General features: G+C 38.9%; 1 protein-coding gene across 2 annotated transcripts; it reads left to right on the top strand.

Annotated features, from left to right (window-relative positions):
• Positions 1-3,149: 3,149 nt before the first annotated feature.
• LOC123005477 (B-cell lymphoma/leukemia 11B) lies at positions 3,150-25,864 on the top strand. 2 transcript variants are annotated; one of them, XM_044399259.1, is made up of 3 exons: positions 3,150-3,619; positions 16,993-17,499; positions 22,923-25,864. In XM_044399259.1, exons 1-3 carry the CDS (start codon positions 3,583-3,585, stop codon positions 24,869-24,871), a joined length of 2,493 nt encoding a protein of 830 aa, XP_044255194.1. In that variant the 5' UTR covers positions 3,150-3,582; the 3' UTR covers positions 24,872-25,864. The 2 variants fall into 2 exon arrangements, with proteins under 2 accessions (XP_044255194.1, XP_044255193.1); XM_044399258.1 differs by having other exon boundaries at positions 16,990-17,499.
• Positions 25,865-26,187: the final 323 nt, after the last annotated feature.

The raw sequence follows: 26,187 nt of genomic DNA, 5'->3' as shown, positions 1-26,187 counted from the left end.
TTTTGTCTTAAATGGTTTCTGAAATATTAGCAAAAACATATTAGCCCCCTTCCAGGTGGTGTATCTCCCTTACCAAGTATTTTTCGATACAGGTTTATAGGAAACTTTTTTCTTAGAATTGAATATCCTATCACCTGTTTAAATTTGTAACAATAAAAACGGAACACCCTGTATGTTCAATACTACTCCAAAACATGTGTGGCATTCGTAAGGGGTTCTCAAGAAAACAATTTTTATCATTAGGGGTCCGCTAAGAGTAAAAGGTTAAGAACCACTGGCCTACACAATCTGAGTGCGTCAATATTTGGATATTGGTTTATTAAACGGACAGATTAACCGGGGGGGAAACATTAAATGACCAGCTTGTTTGCCAGATTTGACCTCTTATATAATGGAAGAGAAAAAATTGAATGGGGGGAGCGGTTTTCGTTTTGATTTTGACCTAGTTAGTTGTGATTTACGGTTGGTTTGTCTTGAGAAGACTTGCTCGGCGATGGTCGATGATTTTTGCCATCGTATAATTTCCATTGTGTCGATTTTGACAGAATGAAATGTGTAGGGTTTCCACCTACGCAATATGTCTCGCATAATTCCGACCCACGTCCCTCTGCGGACCCCCATTCAATTCTTATTTAACACGCGAGATAGCGCGACTTTTTCAGATATATATTGAGGAGTGACTGGCGAGATGAGGCCCGAGATCGCATTAGCATTGAATGCTGTGACGTCAGGAGGGCGAGCCGGGTCACTATTGTCCAAGAACACGACTCTCCTTCTTCTGGAGTCTCGACTCACGATTGCCGTGTCTCTGGATAATGTCAATCCGAGGGTCATCAAATCTTCGTTAGCTCGCTTCAGGAAGAGTCGCCCAATTCGGAACGACACACACAGCTCGAAGCTGTAATTAACAGTATTATTCATTACCGTTGATATAAACGCACGTACTGCTTCGTTTACACAGCATTTCGTCACCTTATCTCAGTGGTTGACACAATTTCGACATAATTAAGAGGCTAAGTGTATATTTGCTCGGGGGTATTATTAGATTAGGGCTCAGGTGAAGCGTCTAACACTCATTCGAAACAACAATAATATTGATTAAAAGACCTTTTTGACGCAAAATTTAAATAGGAAAGGTGCCAAAGTGCCACCCTGTGGCACACATTCAAACCCAGGAAGACAAAACCGATACTTGCTTACAAACAATTGTTTATTTACTCGATGATTGATCGTCGATTGACCAAAAGGAAAATATGTCTGAAAGGACATTGATGGCACCGGCTGCATTCACAATGCAATTAATTATACAGCGTCGATAGTTGCTTTTGACGTGTGACCCACGATGCTTGATGGAACCTCTGACATCGTCATCTTCAGCGAGTAACACCTCGCTTCATGGATGACGGACTAATAACACGGCCAATCCTCATAATTGCTTCGCAATGGATAACATCTCCTTATCGAAGGTCGAAGATACATCATTCGACTTATAACAGTATATTTTAGTAGCTTGATAAAAGTGTCAGCAAGCGCTCTTGTACTAAACACATTTGTCTTTTGATTTTTACAGTTAGTCAGTAAACAAAAACTTTGATTGCTTGATGTCTGTACATATGTTGCGGCAATTGGTCAACCACCTGAATGGATCGATTTTTAATTGATTTTCATTGTTGGTGTCTCCAGGGGTCACATTTATTTAAATTTTTCACAGTCACTAGCAACGGACCGTGTCAAGATTTTTTTATTATTCATTTATTCACAACTATAAGTTGGTAAATACATCAATTTAGCCGGCCTGCTTGAGCTATATCAACATTTTGTGGCATCGTATTTTTCTTTTGGAGAAAGTTACAAGGAGGTGTCGCTTCTTCAACTCGAGAAGGTAAACAAACAGCTTTTATACAGAATTATAATTTGTACGTGATAACGTTAAAATATTAAAATCATTGTGACGCTTACACTCAAATTTAAAAGACAGAATATTGTACTCAAGGTATTGATTCTATTCTTATCTATTTACAACTGCTACTAGTACAATGACTACCACTACTAGAGAAACTTTTCCGTTCCATTGTACAAGACTATTAAATAAGTTAAAATAAATATTTATGTGTTATACACGGTTTAACAAGCAATTAAAAGACGAAATTCACAAGCTCTCTTATTTTGTTTATATTCTTCAATAAAACAAAAACAATAGTGATTAAAAATTATAATGTTCTTTTTAAATTAAATTACGGTAAATAGGTAGCACTTGAAAAATGTTTTTTTTTAACTTTGAGCTTTTATTGTGAGATATGGTAAAAACAGGTAAACATTGTTGCTTATTTCAGTTTTTACTAGGGACTTATTCGATGCAAAGAATAATGTTGCAACAATGCAAAGGTAAACTATTTTCTTCAAATTAGAATTTTTGGCATAATATATTAAATGCATAAATCTGTTATATATGTAGTTAGTTATTCATATTCAACTTACTGAAAAAGCTTAAAAAGCGCTGCACACAAGTTAGTCAGAGAGACCACTTAATTTCCATGCATTTCAATACGATTTTAATAAATTTAAATAGTTATTGCATATTACATTAGGCTAAACAAACACAAAGTACTTGTATCGTACCTCTTAAACGTGCGTGTATAGTGGCAATTATAAAACAATTATTTATGGAGTACTTTCAGGTATTTTTATTAGTGTGGCCAGCTGTTAAACAGTTGGAATTAGTGATTCAAATATTTTTAAAAAGAAAATCCCAGTGAATCCGACTGGTTGTCGTTTCCCAGTTGTGAGTTTCCGCAGATCCACCCCTTGTGAACGTATCAGTGCGTCGCGACGCCTACACGTGGCGCCCCGCGCCGGTAGAAAGCGACACCACAATCCGCCCCCACCCCATTAGCTCGTACTTAAAAAGTCTGAAAAGTTAATTAATTATTTGAACAGTGTTGAATGCGCTCGAGCGCGCTTTTCTTATGAATGATAATGCGGAAAGTCTTTGCAAAGTGAACTTTTCTGCCAGTTGTTTCCGATTGGTGGATTAATTGGTCTTGTCTCTGGATAATCGCTGTTTGCTTTGGCGCATACAACTAGATAAAAATCGGAACCTGTCTGTTTTCTCACCTTATCTCAATATTTGTGAGTCGTTACCTAATCTCCACTAATGTAGGCGAAGACGTGCTGTTTGAGCACCGCTTCGTAGTGTTTTTTGCGCGAGCTTTCGCTCCGGAGCGCTCCGGTGTAACATCCGGAGAGCCAGCGGGCAAAGCCCCCACTCCGGGCGCGTATATGCGCAGCAGCATCCCTTCCTATGGGGTGAGCACGGCCGATGGCTAGTGAGTGGCCTGCCCGAGCCCGAACGATAAGAACCGACTCGCACCGACCCAGAAACGGCCGCTCTGTCGCCGAAAGCGTCCGCGAACACGACACACGCGCTCGGACCATTGGCCATTCAGCATCTCTGGTCCAGGACCGGACATGGGCGCCTCGACCCCACGAGTGACATGAAACGAGTTCGCTTGACAGTGCTCCAGGTGTAGTGATCCAGTGACAGTGATGAGACTCTGCCTCTGAGAGACTAACACCGCCAAGATGAGAATCAAGATGCCAGCAGTGCGTATAGCGCAAGGTGAGCTTTTCCGACTTTTCCGCGCGGAAAAAATCGCGCGCCACGTGAGCCGCGTTTTTAATTAGTTCGCGAGGGACGGTGGGTGGAGGGTGCTTGTCTGCCGGCTAATAACAAAAAGTTATTATAATGATTTTTGTCGACGAAGCTTGCGCAACTTTTTCTCGCACTTTGCTTATTCAGTCTTCTTCAGTTTTCCAGCGGGAGCGTTTCGGTACACCAAAAAATCGGTTTTGATTCGAGTGACTTGCTTTAATCTAATCTTAAAAAAATTCGGTACACGTCAATGGGAAAAAATCCGGAGCGGTTAGCCGTCGCTCCGGAGTCCGTCCGGACAATACGCCAATTACTGACCGTTGACCACCGTGCGAACAAGAAAGGGTTGACTTGAGCAACCCTTCCAAAAAAAACGACAGGTAGATGAGCGCGTGTTCGGGCTATTAAAAGAGGATCCACCGTGAATTAATATGTTAAGTGGCATTCGCGTGTCTTAGACCCCTGGCACACGAACGGCTCATTCTTTGCACGATTAAAAACTTTTTGTTTGCTTTCGGGCGAAATTTCAGTGTCCAAGGGGAGAGCGGTCATCCGTGAACCTTATCAAACGTTTGTAAGTGGTTTTGAAACAGTTATTTCATAATCGCGCTATTTCCGGTTCCTTGTCGTTCTAATAACGCGCATTAATTACAAAAAACGCCCATTTAACACCCCCACTTAAGAGGGCAGTAGTACGATATTTAACACTACTTTGTATGCACACCTGGTTATGCCAATATTGATATAACATTAGCATCTCACCTTTGGTAGTGTTTGTACGATGGGCTTTTTGTCACTAATTGACCAACAAATTGTTTGAGTTTTACTTGAATAAACACCGGCAAAAAGTTTTACTTGACTTAATAAAGCGGTCCCCAACTGACGGATCGTTCAAATCGCCCGATTTTTAAATTTATTGTCGATGTTAAGTGTCGGCGTGAAATTTCTAAAGACAATCTATGCACAGTGAGTAATTTTATAGTCCGACATAAAACATGTTAGTGTCAATTAATTACAATCAATTCTGTGAGTGGTCCACTATTGACAGTGGCTAAAAACGCCATCAAAACCGCTGTTGACAAATTTTATGGGGGCGACCACCCAAAGCTCCCACTTGGCCTGAAATAGAGACCGCTCGGACTCTTAAATCGCTTCAGCAAAGTCTAATTTTGGAAAATTTGTTCCCGAATGACGCGCACATAAATGGGAATTTTAATTTATGAACCAGTAGCTAAAAGGTTAAGAGTGTTAAACACATTTAGTTTAAGAATAATGATCGGCTGTATTTTCATATTTTACTTAAATAGACTTGAACCCGCTCTATACCGACGGAGGAATTTACAAACGCAATTAGGAAAATTAATTATTGCACTAACGGTTCTATTTTACCCAGCGTGTGTTCGTATATATGGCTGAAATTATCGATAATAAAATTAATTTTTCACATTCTTATAAAGATACGACACTAAAAGCACCCGTTATGCTTCGCGAGGAAGTTAAAGCGTCTAAATAAACATTTATTTGTAAACGATGTGCGAAAAACAAAAATGTTTTCTATTCATTTAATTTAATGCTTTTACTACAACATTCCATAGTCTACGCTGGTGATTTGCAGTGATAACACGGCGCTCAAAAATCATACATAACTTTTAATTTTTTCAATTTTAATTTAATCAATTATATTTTAGTTTTTATATTTGTTTATTATTTATTTCTTGTTGAAATAAGTATCTATAAGATTTTAAACACCTACCATTGAAAAGCACAAAACTAAATTCATAAAACCAATATTTGTTTTTGGTTATCTGAAAACTTCCTGTAAGAGCTTTTGTTCTTGCTACAAAAAAAAAAAAATGCAGGAAAAAAATTGGCCAGTTTCTCGTTCGTAAACCTGAACCGGGAAACGTTATTTGGTGCTCCGGTGGCCAGGCATTTATTTTTTTGCGTGGCTTCATTCTAAGAAACAGTTTCTAAAGCTGGTGAAATTTTCTAGTCCGTCGCTGTTTCCTGCTGGCTGATAGCTTTAATAGTCTTTTCGTTTTGCGACCGCAAATAGGCGTGCTGCACACTTGACCACGAGTCAACTCAGTGGCTGCACTCAACTTTATCTCTCAAAATACCGAGAATTATCCCATAACCACTCTTTATTTGTTTAGTACTATAAGTTTAATATGTTTCTTGACGCCCCAAGTGCAATTTCCTTCGATAAAACTGACGCAAAAATGCTTAATTATCAGGGATCGTCGATCCTTATTGAAGCTGACTTATGGACACGATTGCTGCTACAACCGTCCAGATTTCACACCAACGCGGAAAACGATTCGAGAATTATGGTAATGGCATTGATAAGTAGCCAACCGTTAGGACTGAAGAGGTGAATTTGTGTTTAAGCCAGAGTTTTTAATTGTTTTTTGGGATATCTTTGTGGGTTTGTTTGTGGCAGGAAGAGCATCATCCGGTTTGTTTGGTCAGCTTCTTTGATAAGACTTCTTAGCGGTGTGGCTTGTAAATGATTTTGCGTGTGTTGATGGTCGCTCCTTCATGTCCTTGTTGCGTTTTTCATTGTTTCTCGGGCGATAAATCCGCGAAACCGCAACGATAAATATCGAGTCATGGCTTCATGCTGGCCAAGCGACCCTCTGACATTTGCAATATTCTTAAGGTTAGCTTCGACCGGCTGAACTCTTCGACGCAGGTGGCGTAAAATCGGCGTTAACCACTGGACGCGTTTTTTCCCGTTTCCTCCTGCTATTTACGGCGACCTCCGGGTCGGAGTCCAAGAAGAAAATCGCTCTTCCGGACTGTTTCGCTCCGGTGGTTGTCGTACTTCTAAGCGTAGCTCCGTTGACGCCGAGAGAACGCTTTGTCCAGTTATGTGACGAACTATCAGGATGTCACAAATGTCAAGCAATGTTGCGCAAGAAATTGCCGCTTAATTACCGCAGCTGGAACGGCCCTGGAGAGCTTTCTAATTTCGGGGCTCTCCACGCGGAAACGCGATTTTCTACTCACGATCGGTGCCGATATGTAAGATAATTAAAAAATTACAACAATGACATGAAGAACCTTGCGTCATTGTTATACAAGGAAGTGCACGAAAAAACTGATTTATGCTCTGGATCACATTTTGACGATGAGCAAACAATTATTTTGTCTCAAATGAAGATAATTCTTGGCCTACATTCTACATTGTCCACAGCTCGAGTCACTTTTAATTTTTATTTCATGTTACAAGTAGGTACACGGGATTTTTATTGCTAAATTTTTTTGGCTACAGCTAATCCCGTTTGGTGCTGGCAAAGGTCAGCTTGATGGACACAAATGTCAAATACTATTCATATATGTCCCATTAAATTAACAGCCTTATCTTGACATTTCTTCAAGATTGCATTCCTCAGATAATTTTCTTGTTAATGATGTGTTACCAAAATTTGTAGCTTTTTTTCGTTTAAACTTTTGGTAAATTTTTTTTTTAATTAAATGAATTTCTTTTATAAATATCAAAATTTCTAATATAACAATAAAAATGATAAAAAAAGATAATGGAAGAAAGTCTAACTTTCTTTTGGCTTCAATGAGCAGTACAATTGAATTTCAAATAAACCTAATTGTCCTATTATCTAAAAAAATGTAATGTTTTTGCTAATAGTTTGTGAGAAATAAAATAAATGCACAAAATTTAGTCGCTTCTTTTTGAAGCTTTTTGTGAGCTTTGAGAGAGATAAAATAAATGTGACTAGGTATAATGAAAACAAACATCAAATAAATAACAATACATTTTTCTAATTCCAATTAATGTCACTTTTCAAAACTTAAATACATATCGAAAGTTTTTGCAATATATAGTCACCAATAAAACGACCAGTGCTAAAATTCTTTTTTTTTGCTTGTGTAATAATTGAGGAATCTTGGAAATTTGCCAAAAAAACTAGAAAAAATATATTAAAATAATTTAAATTTAAAAGGTTCACTTGGTACTTGCAGAAACTTAAAACTTAAGAATGGTTTCAATTTTATAAGAGCTTTCGGGGATACTGTTTTAATAAAATAACGAAATTGGGTAAAGAAAAGGCTTTATTTACGTAAAAACTGCATTTATTGTAAAGTATCTTTTCGTGTTTGTTAAAATTAAAGTCTACAAATACACATGTATGTAGGTACTATTGAATTACATAAATCTTATTAATAGTACTACAAAGTATCGTCTATTTACAGGCGGTAAAAACTTTTAACTAACATGCTCACACAATTTATCACTTGTGACTTAACACGGCTTATCCAACTTGCTGATCCATCTATTATATTAACAACAAATGAAAATTTTCATATTAATTCATGACTATTTGCAATATATTTTTTGTTATTACAGCTTTCACTTTAAGCTCTCGCAAATTACTTGATATTCATTCTCGTCGGTATCTTTTGAAGAACTTATTTCAATGAGTTCTGCCTTCAGAAAGTGTACAACCAAACAAAATCTTTATGACTGGCAATTATATAATCTTTTTGTTGGTAGCTTCTTGCCTACAATAAAATCTTCGGTAATCGTTGGGTTAGTTGATTTGACATTTTTATGTAATGTTTGTGCGTGTATTTTATGAGTGGGAAAAATGCAAGTTTGTTTGTCTACTGGGTGTATGAAGTAGGAGCCGAAGTGCAAGAATGTCGAGTGCGAAACCGGCCATAAACTCAAACCTGGTATTTTCCTCTACCATAATTCGCTTGCATGGTGTTGTTTATTGGCAAATATAACGTCTCCGCTATTTAGACCCTCAACAATAAAGCGGATGCTGGATGCATTCGAATTAGCATTAAAATATTTCGCGTAACCTGTTTATTTTTGCAGGGAACCGCCTTACGTAAGAGCTTTTACGGCCCCATTAAAAAAGCTGTACTGACCAGCCTTACGGATTCACGTTTCCTGCTTTTATTAATGCATAAATCGCATTTTATTATAATGTCATGTCCGATTCGAATCGATGTTTTATCACCCGTTCCTCGTAAAACCCGTATTTGATTTTGATGTGGGAAATTCGTAACGCTTTTGGTATTTTTCGTCGGTTTTTAACAAAATAGAATTAGTACCTATATAGGTGAACAATGTTTGCCGTAGATAAGGACCGTGCCCGAGCTCCGGACGCTACGATAAGATAAAAAGCTGCGGCCATGTGTACGTTATTACTAAACAAACTCCACCTAATTTATTTCGACTTGAACAATTTTGTAATTGCGGCGTAATAAAAGTTCCGCAATAACACCGGAGGCACAAATCTTCATCACAATAATTAAAACAAACCAAAATTCGAACGATATGCAAAGTAGACATTGATTTTTTTAAAGACTTCGACTCGTCTCAGGTCACGTGCATTTAACAGGATCGTCTTTCCAAACAACCCCACAAATTGAATCGAGGTGGGGCTGGCTTTGCATTTTTACCTTATTTTTACAGACGGTTAAAACGAATGGCGACTTCTTATCATAGATTAGTTTCGGATTTTTTGGAAGTCTTATCTCTTTATCTCTGCACAATTCATCCGTCCGGTTTTAACCAGTTTTACGCCAATCTCAAGCCAGGCTTGACAAATTTTACAAAAATATTTGGAATGTCATATTAATGGAAGGCAATAAAAATGGGTAGTAATAAAGCGATCAGTAAATAATTCAATTTTGATCAATATAAAATGATAAATGATCAGTATTTAATTAATTTTTGCACAGTAAAAAATAAAAAATGATCAGTATAAGATAATATTTTGCACAGTAAAAATAATAAATGCTAAGTAAAGCACACACAGTATTTTATTGTAATTTGTTCAGTGAAAAAATCCAATTTGCACAGTAAAAATAATGAACGCTCAGTAACTTAAATCAAAATTAGTAAAACAACATAAAATTTAAAGATTTTTCAGTGGTTACATAACATTGTATGGCCCCTGCGCAAGAATGTTATTTATTATTGGTACTTATTTTAATATTACTGAATATTTATTATTATTGGAGGGTGGTATATGTATTAGCAAGGGCCCCTGCACAAGAATGATTTTAGTACGGACTGGAAACTGTGCACAAATGGTAATCAGTTTAATTAGCGTACGCCACTGCTGTGCTCCTGATACCACAATTTTGTTTTTGAACGCTTTGCGATAGTCCAATTTTGCTCGAAAACGTTTTTTTTTTGTTCGTAAATGTGTGAATATTAATTGTGTGAAAATTAATTAGTTTTGCTAGACATTCATTCATTGTCTTTACTATTTTACTGGGTATTTATTATTTTTACTGATCAGAAATACTTGTCGTTTAAATAATAATAATAATTTGTTCCCAATAAAATTTTTAAGGAAAGCTCATGTGTTGAATGTGGGACACACACAATACTTAAATTATTATTAATAAAATGTGAAATATGATTGTTTACGAGTAAACAACCTACGAAACAGTTACTCGTATTGACCCAAAAACTCTTCAACTCTGTCGCTAGTTCCCCTAAAAGAAGTAAATTTCTTGGCGTCCCCTAATCCCGCCATTATGCAAAACTTTTCTTCATGATTTATTCAGTCCAGTGGACACATCCAGGTCCTGAAAATCGTAAGTGAATTACCATGTCTCTTCATTATTAAACCTCCGACATGTTTAGTTATTTACGAAGCTTGACCGGATCCACCTTTTCTTAAAGCCGCTGATTAGACACACACGGCGTCATTGTCGTCATGACCCAATCGCACACCGGGCCCCTATTGCGACATTGTGATTACGGACCTGGTCGCCATGTTGTATTGCAAAACCGACATATTTAATAATTGCACGTGGTGGAAAAGTGCACGCCTTATTCTTCCAAGACGAAAAATGTTGCTTATCTCTCGGAATTTGTTTTACGATCTGATATAAATTAATTTCAGAGTCAACAGTGATGTTTAACACCTGATGACTAGTGTGTCAACATTAAAATTCAGATTTTTGCCGGAATTTTCTCGTAATCCTTCTCGTTGAGGACGCAATTCTATTAAAAGTTTTTAGTCGTGAAATATCGGATTACTAATGATATGCGGCAGGACATCGAACAGCGGCCAGTAACTTACAATGTTTGATCGTTTATTTATTAGAATCCATCGGCTAGAAGGTGATTAATTATTTTCTTGTGGAAGGATGGTATGCCCACAGCGCTTAGCAGCATCTAATCATTTTTATCGCTGTGTCAATTTACTCTTCCCTAACATAATCAATATGTCTAATTGACACGTCAAAGGTGGGCAAAAACACATATTTGATGCTCCACTGGGACTTGCAGAATTTTCTTCATCTTACCAACGTGGGAAAAATAGTGCATCGATTGCATTAGAGGGAAAACCTCTTCTAAACTTCGTAACTGCATACTGTTAACTCATTGCTTATTAATGAAGAAAGGGAGATGCGGTTTTTACTGTGACTTCCTCACCTCATTGTCTCTCTTCTGTTACGCTCTTCTGATTAAAATCTCGTACCTTTTTGAGTGACTTATTTTTTTTAAATAAGTTATTTAAATCTGGCATAACAGGACCAGACATCTTCATGAGATAGCACAATTTGCCTATTTAAGAATAATAATTTTGCGTTTATGGAAGTTAATTTTATATCTTCGATGAGCACGACCGAGTAACGGTGGATATTTCAAAGTAAAGCACCGCCTGAAAGAAATGATTTATCGTTCTCACGATTTGGCATTTTGGGTTTTTGTGTGCGAAAAAATTTTGAAAAATTTGTGTGCAAGTGGTTATAGTTTGCGGTATCGGTTGCAATTTGTTCCATTCATTTGAAAGTAAATTAACGAGTCTTTGTTTCGGTCGGCGGCAGCTCGTTATTATCACAAAACTCACACATGCATGTTATAGATAAACGACAATGCGATTATTTTACGTGGGAACGGGGAGATAGTATCGAACACCTTGCGCTGGAATCTGTGACCTGTGAATGGTCCAGTTGTCAAATCTTTGAGAACGATCTGACCACTGCTCTCCTCAGCTATCTCACCTCTTTTCCATTGTGAAAGAAAACCGTTTCTCCGATTTCGTCCCGAAATGAAATTGTAATCTCGCAATTTCACCTGCGCGCATTATGTGCCGCGGCGTTTCTAATGAGTCGTAATTTTGCTCGCGGAAAGTAAATTCATTTGTTGGGATCATTTTTCATTTGTAAACATGACGAATTTGGAGGTATTGGGGCAAACAGGAGTCTATTGTGTGAGTCAAAGGGTTCAGCAAAATTCCCACACAGCACCCACATCTGCTCAGGCCTCAATGTTATCTGGACATCGAAAGAGATCAAAGAAGCGAGAGATGAAAACACGATTACGATTTTTCGAACTTTTATTAACCGACTTTGCTAATTAAATTGACAGAGCCGGGAACCAGAGGCGATGCTGTTTTCCAGCCAATGAAAAAATATCATTTTTGTCAGTTCGTCAGGTTTTATTTGCAGACCGCACACAATGCAGACAATGCGCACTTGACATCAATTAAAGTGGACATCATCGGTTTTTTAAGCTCGATAGATATGCAAATGTCGAATTTGAGATTCAGGAAAAAGAGAAAACGGATGCTGCATGTAAATAAGTTGCATCTTTTGTGTTTTGTTGTGTAATTTCGTGGCTTATTAAGCAATTCAATTTGGAATTGGCGGTGGTGCATCTGAAATATTAAAATAATCGTCACACGTGGGGCGAGTTGAAGGACCTATACTTTAAATATTCTAAAGTTGTCGATCCACCCTCGTCCGATCAGGCAGTTAGTTAAGAGAATTTTAATGTGTTTGTTCATGAACAAAACACATTTGGCTGACTTTGGTAAGACGAAAAATATTGGACAGGGCCAGAAAAGGGGGACTATTTTTAACTAGCTCCGAAATAAGCACCGTCTTAATTGAAGCTAAAACTCAACTTTAGAACATGGTTTATTGCCGGTGTCGTGATGTTAACAAACGCAACTGACTCAGTAGTAGCTTAAGATATCGATCTCTGATCCGCGATTTTGATCTAATTGACGACCGGGAGAATAGTCGCTGGATAAATCTTATATTCGATGAGAATAGGCTTAGATATGCCTTGTTTAGACCGTACGAGGACCGAACAAATTTACAAGCAAATTGTGTGATGGTTTCATGCCTTTATTCAGAACAAATGCCCGTATATTCCCTCGCGAAAATAATTAACTACATGTTTGGACGCTGAATGTAAACGCATTGATACTAGGAAATGCCGAACGCGGATATACCTCAAATTAAAACTTTACAACAAAAACACATTCAAAACAACAAAAAAATCTTGTTATACGCTACACCCTTTCAGGGTTTATTGATAAACGTGGTCACCATTTGTAAATTAATGAAAGAGACCTGCCGGGGGTTAATTAAATTATTTTTAGTTTGCTGTGTATAGACTGGTTGGAAATTAATGCACTCAACTCTTAATGAATTGATGAAGAAGGAATAAAAGAAAATTATATTTGTTTCAGTTTTTTTGTTTCAAAAGAGAAGAGATCATATGTATTTTGGCTTGGTGAGATATGCCTATTGCTTGGGCTTTTGTTTGTGGGTAAATAATTATCGCATCGTGTAATATTCGCGTCCTCCCAACTATGGACATAGCTATTTTCGCGCGCCATAATTCATTCCGTCGACTTTGATATACGAACAATTAGGATGCGTGATTTATAGATAACGCGACCTCTAACGGTAGCTGTTGTGCCTTGTAAACATGCTATGAGCAAGGTGTTGTAAATGTGGAAATCGTAAGACTCCCACGCTCCAGATGAACCACCGACCATAAGAAAGGGTCAGATGCATTCGGCACTTGTCGGAGGACAATGGTCAGCAGCAACCTGCCCATAATGTCCCATTATACGTCAATACGGGTCCCATTCACCGATGTTTACCGTCTCTATTCATGTCGTTTTACCATTAAAACGTCGGTTTGATTCTAGCAATTTGGGTCATTGCTGGTCCCCCTAACGGTTTCTGGCCCTTTTTTTCGCTATTCCCTCAAGGTCTGATAATTTGGAAACCGATATCGAAAATTACCATCAATTTTTGCAACCTCGGCCGGATTCTTTTGTTAGGTCCCTCCCCGAGATATTTTTTTAAGGGTCTATCCCCACCTTACCCCATCTGCACCCTTGATCTTACTACCTGTATCAGTTCACAATCAGCATCCACAGCAGTACCAGTGTCCTTGTGCCTCATGTATCATGACGGTTGAACTACTTTTAAAAATGAAACTCTTTTGGAAGTATTTCATAGGTGAGTCGGTTTGTTGTTTTTCCAAAAGCGAACACTAAATTACCGTAATCTCTTCATTAATTTCGCCGAATAAAATATAGCTTTTCGAGGCCATTACTCGCAGCCCTCTTGATTGGAAATAGTAGCCTTGCGATGTCCTGATTAAGCCAAGGACTCGTATATCCAGTCACATAATGTCCAGATACCGCTTCTAAAACTCGACGAGTGGCTATAGTCGGCGTCATTTTATTGGCCCTCGGGGGTGACAAATGAAGATCGGGTCATGACATTAACTACCCGATGTCTCACTATTTTTAAACGCTCGAGGTTTTTATTTAAGCCTTTTTGACAATAGGGGGAAAATGTTTTACAGCAGTTTCTGGAAATGTAGGACAAATATTCCAAATAAATACCTTGCTTATTATTGCTAAACAAATGCTCGAAATAAATCAATAGAGGTGTTTTATCTCTAAAATAACCTTCAAAGTTTTGCAATAATTGTAAACACTAGATATGTGCAATGATACAAAATCACCTTGCTTATTTTGGCTTTGTTTATCTTTTAGTTTTTTTAATAGTTTTTGTTTTTTTATTAATAAAAATATTTTGGTCCTATTTATTTATTCCTTTTTATTACTTTGTGGGTTTTTGGAACTTTGAACAATGAAAATTAAAAAAAGAAACGTAAATATAATAGAGTGGATGTTTTTTTTTTTCGATAAGGATTTCCAAAAAATAGCGTAGTGCAAGGAAATATACTTATCTCAAGTAATTTTTTGGAAGATCAATGTAGACAAACCTTGAACATGCTAGAAATTAATATTGCATAAAATATAGATAATCATATTATCTCTCAGACATGTCGGCAGGTAATATCAGCGAATTTTTATAATGTTTTATGTTTTTTTATTATAAGATGCAAAACTTAAAAAAAATCATATTTGTTTCAAATTACTGGTCAAGGAGAAACTCGTAACAATATATCTTGAGGAATTATTTATTTGATCGGTAGATTTAGCATTAGAGTTTTATTAGGAAGGTTTTACAAGAGTGGAAAGCCCAATATTTTTAATGGATCACTGTGTATATTGATCGCTATAGGGTGCAATTGATTACACATTGGAGTCTGGGTTCATTCTTTGTGTCGTGGCTTCCAAACAGCACAGAAAATTAACCATCAACCCTTCGTCGGCCATTCCACAAAACATAAATGTCCAGGTGCGTATTGAGCACACGGACCACTACAATGGTCCAAACAACGGACGCGTCTCAGCCTCGCCATTGTCCGAACCCTAAAAAGGGCGGTTTTTGTTCTCCGCGCTTTTCTTAGAGTTAAGAGGAAATATTGATTAACGACAAAACAATACCAACGTCAGAACGAACGCACTGGTGGGCATCTGAGACGAAAAAGTGTCAAATAAGCCGGGAGCACGGCGACAATAACGAGATTTCCTTAGTTTTTGACGGCGCCAGGAGGTGGTCAGTAATCGCATTTGGGGCCACGTTGTCACATATCGGTAAAATAGACTAACCCGACGTAATTCACAAATTAAATTAGGGGATAGCGTCTACTGTTTATTGCGCATACGGTCCTGGGGGGGTGGAATATGGACACAAACAAACCCATTGACTCTTTTCCCCTCTTTACAACTATTTCTCGACTCTACCTGCATACCCGAAATTGCAACTCTTGATATCAATTGAAGGCAAAAATAATCGAATTTGTGACTACTATAGTACAGCCTTGTTACTGCGCCCTTTTAATCATTCATTTTCCGCTCTTGAAATGCATCACGTCTCACAAACAGCCTCTCCAATCCGTCGATTCCTTATCACGACCCAATAGAATACATTACAATATATATTGGTCCAGTAATAGACGAGAAAATAGCCAATTTTATTTCTGTATCTGTCATTGTTTTCTGGTCCCGTTATCGAAAGATTGATAGCAAATTGAACGGAAATTGCTCCTTGTATATAAGGGTTACAAATTCCAATGAGTACTGACCATTGTCCGATTGTTCAACCAATAAAAAGGGTGATGTGTGAATGAACCCTTCGCGCACTGTTATTGGTCAGTTCGGGGAGTGGTCAGTTGCAAGGGGTAGCTGAGACCGGACACGGTTGGACGAAAAAAGGTTACTGTTTATCTTTTTACCTATGGGAAACGGTCAAGGATAAAGAGAGTTGAGGTCACCTAAAGGGGTTACATTTTAAAGGAGCACTATGCAGAAAGTTTGATTTTTTAAATTATAAATAGGTTGCTGGGCTAAAAGCAGTAGAGTATTTTTAGAACCTTTCAATTATTATCACATCGTAAGTCATTTTCGTGTGTTTGATCTTTGTAAGAAAAATGACCACATCTGAGGGTGTTAATAAAGAAATGTTTAAAGATTTTGGTTTATTAAAATTCTCGAATTCTTTGGAACTCCGAGCGGATGTTGCTCTTTGACAGAAAAATTGTGTTTTTTATGTTTGTAACTCTCTTGACAATAAGAGGAGTAAAACATAATTGGTTTTTCCTTTTTTGGTATTTTTTTATGTGTCTCTATTGTGCTTCTGCTATTTAAATGAATTGTCAAAACCGACTTTCGCCATAAATTAAATGAGGCAATTAGCCTATTTGTACAGTAAAGGCTACATCCACAAAATGGCCAATAATACTAATATAATAATTATCCTAAGTAGAAGGAGAAACCTCCTTGTTTAGCGTCTAGCAATTATTCGTTTAAACAAAACGGTCGTTTAGATTTTTATTTTGATTGTAGTAGCGTAAAACTTGTATTGTGGGAAGCTATCAACAATGAACCGGCAAACAAGACACCCTGTTAAGAAGAACAATTAAAAATATGGATCGACGAGCTGGTGATTGCTAATCCCTGTAGGGGTTCGTTATTAGGGGGGTGAAGGGGTTGTTGCCCTGCTTGTCGAGTGTCATTACGACACCCGGTCACATCAGGGGGTGGGACTGAATCGCAGCTGTTTACAGAAATCGATACCGCATAAAAATCGGAAAGAAAATTTCCAAAACCGCATTTATACTTACTTAAATTTGGGATTGGAATTAATTTAAGAAAATTTCTTTGTTGCAGCAGACGCAGACGGGGCGGGCACAGACACCCACCAGGACATTCTGACTTGCGGAGTGTGCCAGAAGCCTTTCGCCCTCTCCGACATCGTCCGCTTCATCCAGCACAAAGTAGCGTCTTGCAACAAAGAAAACTTCGGGCAATGTTTCGCCGCCGCCGACCGAGAACGAGACAACGACGACGGGGCGCTGCCCCTTTCCACCATCAACACCCGCCGGCCGAGCATCTCTGCCCCCATCTCCGGGAAAAAAGCGTCTGGGAGCAGAGTGCATACTCCACCGCCAGCTTCCCCCAGACTGCCGGCACCTGGCGATCTGTGCGTGGACGGCGCCGCGTCCTCCACCCCCAAACGAAGGGCCTCGGCATCACCGCTCACGTCCTCCAGCATGGAAGACGGGGAGGACATCAAGCCCGATATCAAGCAGGAGAGGATGGACACCACGGAGGAGAGCAGTCAGTGCAAGAAATCGCGGACGGAGTTCGCAGACGCCGAGTCGAACACCACACATAGTGGTAAGTTGGGGAAAGTCGCTTTCAGTGATGACAGTGATTGGTTTGCAATCAGGCAATCAAAGGGAAAAGGAAAATTTGACAGCGGATAAATTTTGGAGAAATCGATGTGTCATAAGCGATAACGTATCTATTAATTTAAAAGAATTATTTATGAGGCGCAGCGCAATTCATGTATGGAAAACTAGCGTTTGCCTGGGGCTGTGATGGCTCATCTCTTATTACATTTAGGCATACTGTTGGTAAATAAAAAATCACCTAAATAAAATTACGATAATAATTATTATTTATTGACTAATTAACAATTATTACTTCCGGACATGATTTTTTTGGTTAGTATTTCTTTAGAGTCCAACTAGGAACACAATCTAAATAAAAAAATACGTAAATGTTATAAAACTTCATTTAAATAGAATTTTTTTATATAAAAGAACAACTAAGTGTTCCTACTAAAAACACTAAATCTTTATTGGGAAGCAAGCAAGTTTTATAATTTCTACGTAGGTACTGATATAATATTAATACTGAGCTTTTTTGTCACTTTAAACAGAAAAAGGACGCAAGGTTTCATTTAATTTTGATATTTTGATTTGTGGTTCTTATGTTGTTTATGTGTTGTGAATTTTGAGACCAAGTAGCACTTGGAAAGTGTTCAATAAGACGTTTTGTTTACTATCCCACACATTTCATTTGAGCGGCGGCTCTTGGCCCAAACCCAAGCTCTCGCATCAAAAACATACCCTCATCCAGATCAGTGAAAGTGAGCTAACGCACGGTTACAAAATAATTAATAACAATAACGAATTCGTCATACCGGTGTGCATTTTCGCTCGAAGGCTCCAGATAAGCATCGTTTGTTTCGTAACCCGGCAATCAATCGATGTTACGCATCGTGGGGGATGAAACACCATTGTCCAGCATCCTAACCCTTGCCATGTGTCACCCTTGAATTTCATCTAATAGACTCACTAGACCGTATAGTAAAATTTTAAACTTCTTTAACCCCGAGGGTCATCATAATCGCGACATATGCGAGGTTTTTTTTCGTCACAGAGTCTTGTTCTGTCGATTTTCGACAGCAAGTTATTAAATATTCCCGTCGTCGGTTCTGGGGGACGGGTTGTGTTAGAATGACAGTTTGTTAATTTAAACGCCGCGGGTTGAAGACATTTGACACCGACACCGTAAGAAATACGATTGGGTTACTCGGAGCCAAATGGAAATGTGAAAGAACGTACGTCAAAATATTGTCTTACCTTGGCACTTGGACTAATCTTTGATTTATCTGATTTTATTGCTTTTCATCGAGTTTTGATTATGGGAGTTGTGTTACATGAACTGGACGATAAATAATAGTTACGTTTCTATCAACCCATCATGGTAATTTTAGGTTGAAGGCGCGACCGACACGGAAAACATGCGTCATGTGAAATGGTAATAATTCTCGAAGTAGGACTCGTCCTTACGACACCAAAGCATTAAATCTACAATAACAAACCGTAAATTAAATTAGATTATTTTTGCTGATTTTTATCTAACGATCAGAAAATTAATTACGCGTGTTTCCATTAGCGGCATTTATATTAATATGCAATTCAAATGGTACAATAAAAAGGTAATTAAAGATTTTACAAGCGACGCGAAGATGTCTCCAACTCGCATGTAAACAAATTAACTAAATGTTAAGTCGCTCGTCAATCAAAATTTTTTTATGTCTCTCGTCTTTAATGTGCTTGTGCTTAATCCGTTTCTTGGTCCAGCCGTCCGCACCCTTAGAATTTCCAGTCACGGTCATCACAGAAGGCTTCAACGCATTTGCATATGTTTAAAATGTGGCCGCGAACTGAGCACAAAGGACTCCACGAACCCGCGATTATTTATCACGAAGGGTTCGAGAGGTGGGGGCGGTTGGAAACATCTTGCGAGATGTTTAAAGTCCGGAGAGGCGGCAAACCAGGCTAATAGAAAAGGCCGAAAGGGTGCACAAAGCTGCTTCGCGACGATGGGGGTGCGAATAAAAGTAGCCCCGTGTTGAATACGTGATACGGCTTTTGGACAGCGCACAAAGAAACGGAGCTTAAAAATTTGAATATCGCGGTCATTTCGGCCTTATCGCCGCATTAAGGAAATAATCTATTGAGGCTTATGACGGATGGTCCTCTAGCGACGAGGATTTACGACCTCGTGTTATACACCGGTAGAAGGACTCATTTAACAGCACACGCAGGAGGTGGTAATAAAACCTCGACCCGGAGGATAAGAAAAAAGAGGAGCGTTCGACGGACTGATTAATAGGACGAGAGAGGGTACTTACCGGCGTCAGGTATTAAGGCTTTATGTCGAGCACGCGTCCTACCGGTTCCTATCATCTGTTCATCTCAATTATGGGCCGTGTGCATCTTTTTTGTACTCGGAACGTGGACAAGATACAAGAAGGGTGCAAGAACCAGACGCCGACGTCGTAATTATTAATACGCGTGCCAAAACACACGACTTTACTATGAATAAATTTCTTCACCCTTTCAACAGACAGCGGACACGCTTTCCGCAATTTTGATCAAATTTGCATTTCTAAGACTAAAATTTTTGCTTATTTTTGTAGTTTCTGTATTATTAAAGTTTTTGTAACTACTGTTATTAAAAAAATATATTGTGTCTTGCGAAAAAATTGTTTACTAATTATGAAATATATGAGATTCTTTTGGTGGATAACTCCAACACCGCCAGATTTTAATTGGTAAAACCAAAATATTTTCTTAAAGTTGAACTTGGTACTTAAGTATTTTGGTGCCTCATTTTTTTTAATCAACTAAAAATCTTCAAGTTTATTTTCTTTTTTTTTCGAATTGCATTTTTTTAACTTTTATTGGTTTGTGCCTGGAGAGTAAAAAAAGGTACTCTAATAATCCTATTTTGACTCTTTAACCGTCCTATTGACTCTTTGACTCAGCTATTCAGGCTGATATACAGGGTGCGCCAGAACTCCTGCCCCAGAGAAAAATGCCATATAAGATAAGATGCCAGGAACATAAAAATTCTATCTATAAAAATTTCGTAGTTATGAGAGTTTAAATTTTGCACTTTGACTTTATTTATTTCTGTTGGAAAAATAATTCTCCGAGTTTTTTTACTAAAGGCTATTAGAAGAGGAAACAAGGAAGCTATATCCTAAATTGTAACTCTGTTCAATGTTATTTGCGGCTTTTATTGGCAACACCCTGTATAGCTATACCTGATTTTTTTTTAAAAATTGGATCAAATGCCTCTTTTTGCTTTTTTCTCTTTTTTGTAAATTTTGAGAGTAGGTTTTTTTTTAACTTTTTAATCAGAAAGTATGATTTATAGGTAAGGGTTTTTGGTTTCTCCAAGAAAAATTTGAATTGGATGTTAATTCGAATGTTGGGTTTCCAGTCCAGTATTCCAAATCTTAACTAAACAGTTTTGTGATGGGAAAGAACTTTGGAACTTCTTTTTATAGTTTTTTTATTGTTTGTTTCGTACATGTATGTAAAGCTAAACTTTTGTCTTTTTTGAGTTAAGATAATTTCTTTCTCAGGTAAATCTGATGTAGGTAATTAATTATATTTTTTCTCTATCTGGTGTAATAATCATTAGTGAATTATTTTTATTAGATAAATTTTATGAGAAAGCAAGTCTGTCTGGCTATTTATTATTTTTTGAATTTATGTTTTTTAATTTAAGTTTCTCCCTCACTTCAGGCCTTGTTTAAAGAAAGCCATCAGCCCCCTCATCGGTATTCTACCGGCCGTCGTCGCCCACCACAATCACACACCATGATCACAGTTTTTATTTTGAAACTCGCCCCGATATTAAATTTAGAAAAGGGAAACACAATACACGATTATGAATTTCACCGCAGCGTCGCAAATGTTATCGATAGACTGTAAATCAATCAAAATTGAGATTTACTTTTTAATAAATACGAAACAAGTTTCTGACAGACGCTCCGGGCGGGAACTCTTTGTTTTATTAAAAGAGTTTCACCCTCTCGGATTTCTCACACCCCATAATAAATTTTAGCGTTTCTAAATGATTGAATTTTCGATTACTATGTTGTTATTTTTAAGCAGTAGGTGCGAAAATATTAGTCAGGCATTAATTGGACACAAATTATAGATGTACGCACCCAGAGGGTAATTATCGAGGTAAAACAATTACAGCAGCGCAATCATTCTAAACGCTAGGCGGTTATTAGTGATGTTTTATTGGCCCATCACGGCGTTCTGATGGCGAGCAAGTGCATTATTGGTGTTTATCTCAGACTTGTAAAACGTTTAATGGATGAAGGGTCGAAGGTCGGGTTTGACCACCAGCGTTCGCACACCCTAATGTCGTTACCTGCATGATTTACAGTGGCTCGTTAAGCTCTTGTTAAGTCGCACGGTCAAGTTTGATGAATATTTTATGATGAATATTTTAATAATGATAAAGAATTGTATTGTCAATACATTTAATAAATATAAATGTTAAATGTGGGGACCAAAAGCAAAACTTGAAGTTGTAAAATTTTAAGTCGACCTAATGTAGGTAAATGTTACTCATGTTGCGAGAATTTCTCATCTGAAAAAAGGTGAAATTTAATCATTTCTCCGTTTAAGCTTCGCAGTCAGTTAGTTAAGATCTACATGCACTCGCAGGATTTATTAAATGTTGTATCGTATTTATTTCTGATGACGTAACAATTTGTGTTTTTTTTCCTGTGTGTTTGAGGCTGTGTGTACTAGGAATGGCAGTATACATGCTAATGTTACATTGTATGGTTATTCTTCCACGCGCGCCTTTTCATTTAGTACCATTCGAACGTGCTTGCATCTCATTATTTATGTCAGGCTATCTTATTACGGCCTTAATTATCGGTCGTGCTTTCATCTCGTTTGAAAAACGATCGTGCGAACGGCCGCTCATAGCTATTCCTGAAAAACCTTTCTTTGCCCGGAGCCGTGTCGCAAACCGGAAACCGCTACTATTTCCGTTTCCTCGACGTCCGGCGTGAGCGGGACACCGTTTAGTCGAATCGATTTCGCAAAATTACGGTCGCAGAACAATGCAGAAAGAAGCGATTTCGGTCCGATCACCGAGCCCATCATTACGATATTACTTCCGCCGTCTCAAGTCTGACCTCGCGAGATGTGTTCAGTTATCCGTGCTTCCTCGTCATTGTCAAAGGAGCGCCAGGATCGGACTTCCAGCTCCCATTTGCCAGTCCGGACACGTACGGCACACCCTCGGCGCGCCGGCAACGTAAATGTCCGAGCAATTTTTCATTCCGATTTTCACTGTATTATTATTTTGTCGCGGCGGGGGCGGTAATGGCGCGCCAACATGCGGCCGCATGCAGATCGCCACCGCTGCGATATGGACATGGAAATTGCTTTTCACCCCTCATAACCCTCTCTTTGTTTCAGAACCGAGCAACTACGTTTGTTCTACGTGCAAAGCCAGGCTGCACTCGGCCTGGCGACTAGTCCAGCACGTCCAACATTCGCATGGTATCAAAATCTACATCGAAAGCTCCCCCACCAGCAGCAAGAATAATAATCACAGTTCTAGCAGTGCTAGTAGTAGCTCCTCGGGGTGCTCTTCTGGCGGGCCTCCGCCCCCGCCTAGTATGCGCCACCACTTGCTGCCGCCCCCAGACTTGCATAACCCTTTTGGTGTTGGCGGTTTGTTGAGATTACCGCTACCACCACTTAACCACGGTCCAGTTCCTCCAGCTCCACTATTTTCCCGACCGGAACACCACTATCGCATCGATCAACTTGTTAGTGAGCAGTTTCGGCACCATGGGTTGAATTTGGCAGCAGCGGCGGCGGCGGTTGCAGCTCAAGGTGTCCCTCCACCACACACCAGTTTTCCATCACCTGCCGAGAGGGCGCCTTCCGCGTCTAGTGTTCCTTCAAGGGAACGCAGCACACCTAACCAACCTCTTTCTCTAGAACCACAACTGGATTTTTACTCGCAGCGGTTGAGGCAACTCGCTGGTACAACCAGTCCGGGAGCGGCTCAGGCGAGCTCACCGTCTCCACGGAAGCACTCACCGCCATTCGCCAGTCCCTCGCCATCGCAGCTGCCACCCACGAGTATACCAAACAACATCAGCAGCAGTAGCAGTAACAGCAATAACAACAATAATAACAACAATAGTAGCAATAGTGGCGGAAGTAGAGCCACAAGTACGTCACCTCCAGCCAAAGATGATAACACACAATTAACATCAACTCCAAGATCAGCTTCGACTCCACCAGGCAAACCGGGATCTCCCCGAAATTCAAATTTGGGAGAAGCAGTACATGCTTGTGAGTACTGTGGCAAGAAATTCCGGTACCAGAATAATTTAGACGCCCATCGAAGAACACATACAGGGGAATTACCTTACAAATGCACGGTTTGTGATCATGCATGTGCTCAAAGTTCAAAACTAAAACGCCACATGAAAATACATCGAACACCAGAAGATCGTACTAGTAACGCCGGTTCAGTTGAAACACTCGATGGTGATGAAAGTGAAGAAGAAGACGACGTAGATGAAGAAGAAGAGGAAGAAGACGAGTTGGAAGAAGAAGAAGCTGAAGATTTATCTGTTCCTACACAAATACCTCCAAAAAACGCCAACCAATCAGCTTCTCTAGTCGGGGAACTAATGGATAAGTTTGGTTTAAGTAACATCGCGCAGTACAGTGAAGCTTATAAACAAGCCCTTCAAGAATCAAATTCGGCCCTTAAACTTCAACTTGCGAGTAAAGATCGTGATAATAACAACAGTACCAGTTTGACAAACCAACTGAAACTTCGCGACGAGTTTGCCAAAAGCCTCCTCCCCGGTCCTCCTCCTCAACCATTGCCTCTTTTTCCGCCGTTCAACGATACGTATGAAGCTACCAAACGGCTCAAACTCGATTTGGAACGCAACGATTGGTGGCTTCCTGGCTTACCACGCGAAAGTAAGGGCTTACCTGGCCCTAGTGCCCTCCTCCCTAACCCCCTAATCAAAAAAGATACAAACAGACGGAACGATACTTGTGAGTTCTGTGGCAAAGTGTTTAAGAACTGTTCGAATTTGACGGTGCATCGTCGCTCGCATACGGGAGAAAAGCCGTACAAGTGCGAACTCTGTTCGTACGCTTGTGCGCAAAGTTCGAAATTGACGCGGCATATGAAAACGCACGGCCGGATCGGGAAGGACGTCTACCGGTGTCGGTTCTGCGAAATGCCGTTCTCGGTGCCCTCGACGTTAGAGAAACACATGCGGAAGTGTGTGGTGAACCAGGGCAAGGGTCATCTGCTTTCTACGATGCCGATGCTGAGTGGAGACGAGGATTCGTCAGCGAGCATCGCCTCCAAGGAGGCAACATGACTCTTTCCGTGGGGCGGCATGAGGCTACCCCCGCCGCCGCCCAGTCTTACGTACTAGTCGCCACGAACTCTTAGGGAATTGTGATGAGTGATGGACACTGTAGGGCATCGGGAGATTCCACGCGTGGGGTCTCCCGATGGACGATTTAGCTGTGTATAGTATTGCGACGAGACGGCCCTTTTTGAGCGAAGGGCCGGATCGACGATTGTTCGATGTAACCGATACCAAAGCAATGTTTAACTTTCGTAATTATTATTGATTATTGAGTTTATTATTGATTCATGTATATTTGTAATAATTAGGTTGTAGGTTGTTGTTTGAGACTGAGGGCCCTGGATAGCGTGACGTTGCTGCTTCAGGCCGTCTTGGGCCCACTGTACATTCCCGATCATATCATTTTTGATGGCCAGTAGCCTTGACTGTATATAAACAGTATTTATTGCCGTGTACTAGACCCACTATACTGTACAAAATGTCTCTCATTAAATTATTTCCACTTAATGTATAGTATTATCATTGTATAGATTCATGTTTTTCAAAGTTACTCTTTAATGTTGGTGTTAGACAAATCGAGAAATTTGCCCCTGTATGTCAACAGGGTCGTCTTATAGATTTAATTCAGGGTCAGATTAATCTATAGGAGCATATCCGCATTTTCTTTTACAATTATTCCGACCAAGACAACCATCCTATTCCGTAAAAGAATTAAAAAAAAAGAATGTGATGGCTGATCTTCATTTTGTAATGCAATACTAGTAATAACAGTGGACCAGGGTCTGTTCTTGTAGTATTTGCCGCAATGCCGGATTCAATTCAATGTAACTGTAACTATTAATGTTAATAATATGTTATTTCGAATATTTTTATTTATTTCAACGATATGGCTGTAGCACTACGGTGTTCGTATGGGCTGCACTCCACTTAATATAATCGTGTTCCTATACTGAACTCCCATTTCAGTGTGTATTAAATTAAATCTATTACAATATTGAATTTTGAGTTTTATTACCTACTTTACCACAAAAACATAACATTCATTGTTAATTATATTTTAAAGTAAAAATTTATGTTGATAAGTAGTTAAAGTTGGCGTTCTTTCTTTAAAAATCACGCGGGTTCAGATCAATAATTATTCAATCTCCAACACATTTTTTCCGCGGTTTATTTTTATTACATCATGTTAATCACCTAACTGCAAGATTGATTATTGTAAATTAAAAATGTTTTACTAAAACTATAATAATGATTTATGGATAAATATTCGGTTGGAAGAATTAGATTCGTTTAAATCCTTGGGGGCGTATTTGTGCGATGTT

Source organism: Tribolium madens, unplaced genomic scaffold (assembly GCF_015345945.1).
Source record: "Tribolium madens isolate multiple individuals breed KSU strain unplaced genomic scaffold, Tmad_KSU_1.1 Scaffold_20;HRSCAF=117;Tcas5.2_LG4, whole genome shotgun sequence".
NCBI lineage: Eukaryota > Metazoa > Arthropoda > Insecta > Coleoptera > Tenebrionidae > Tribolium > Tribolium madens.
The sequence above is the reverse complement of the archived record's forward strand: the minus strand, read 5'-3'. Positions and strand labels throughout refer to the sequence as shown.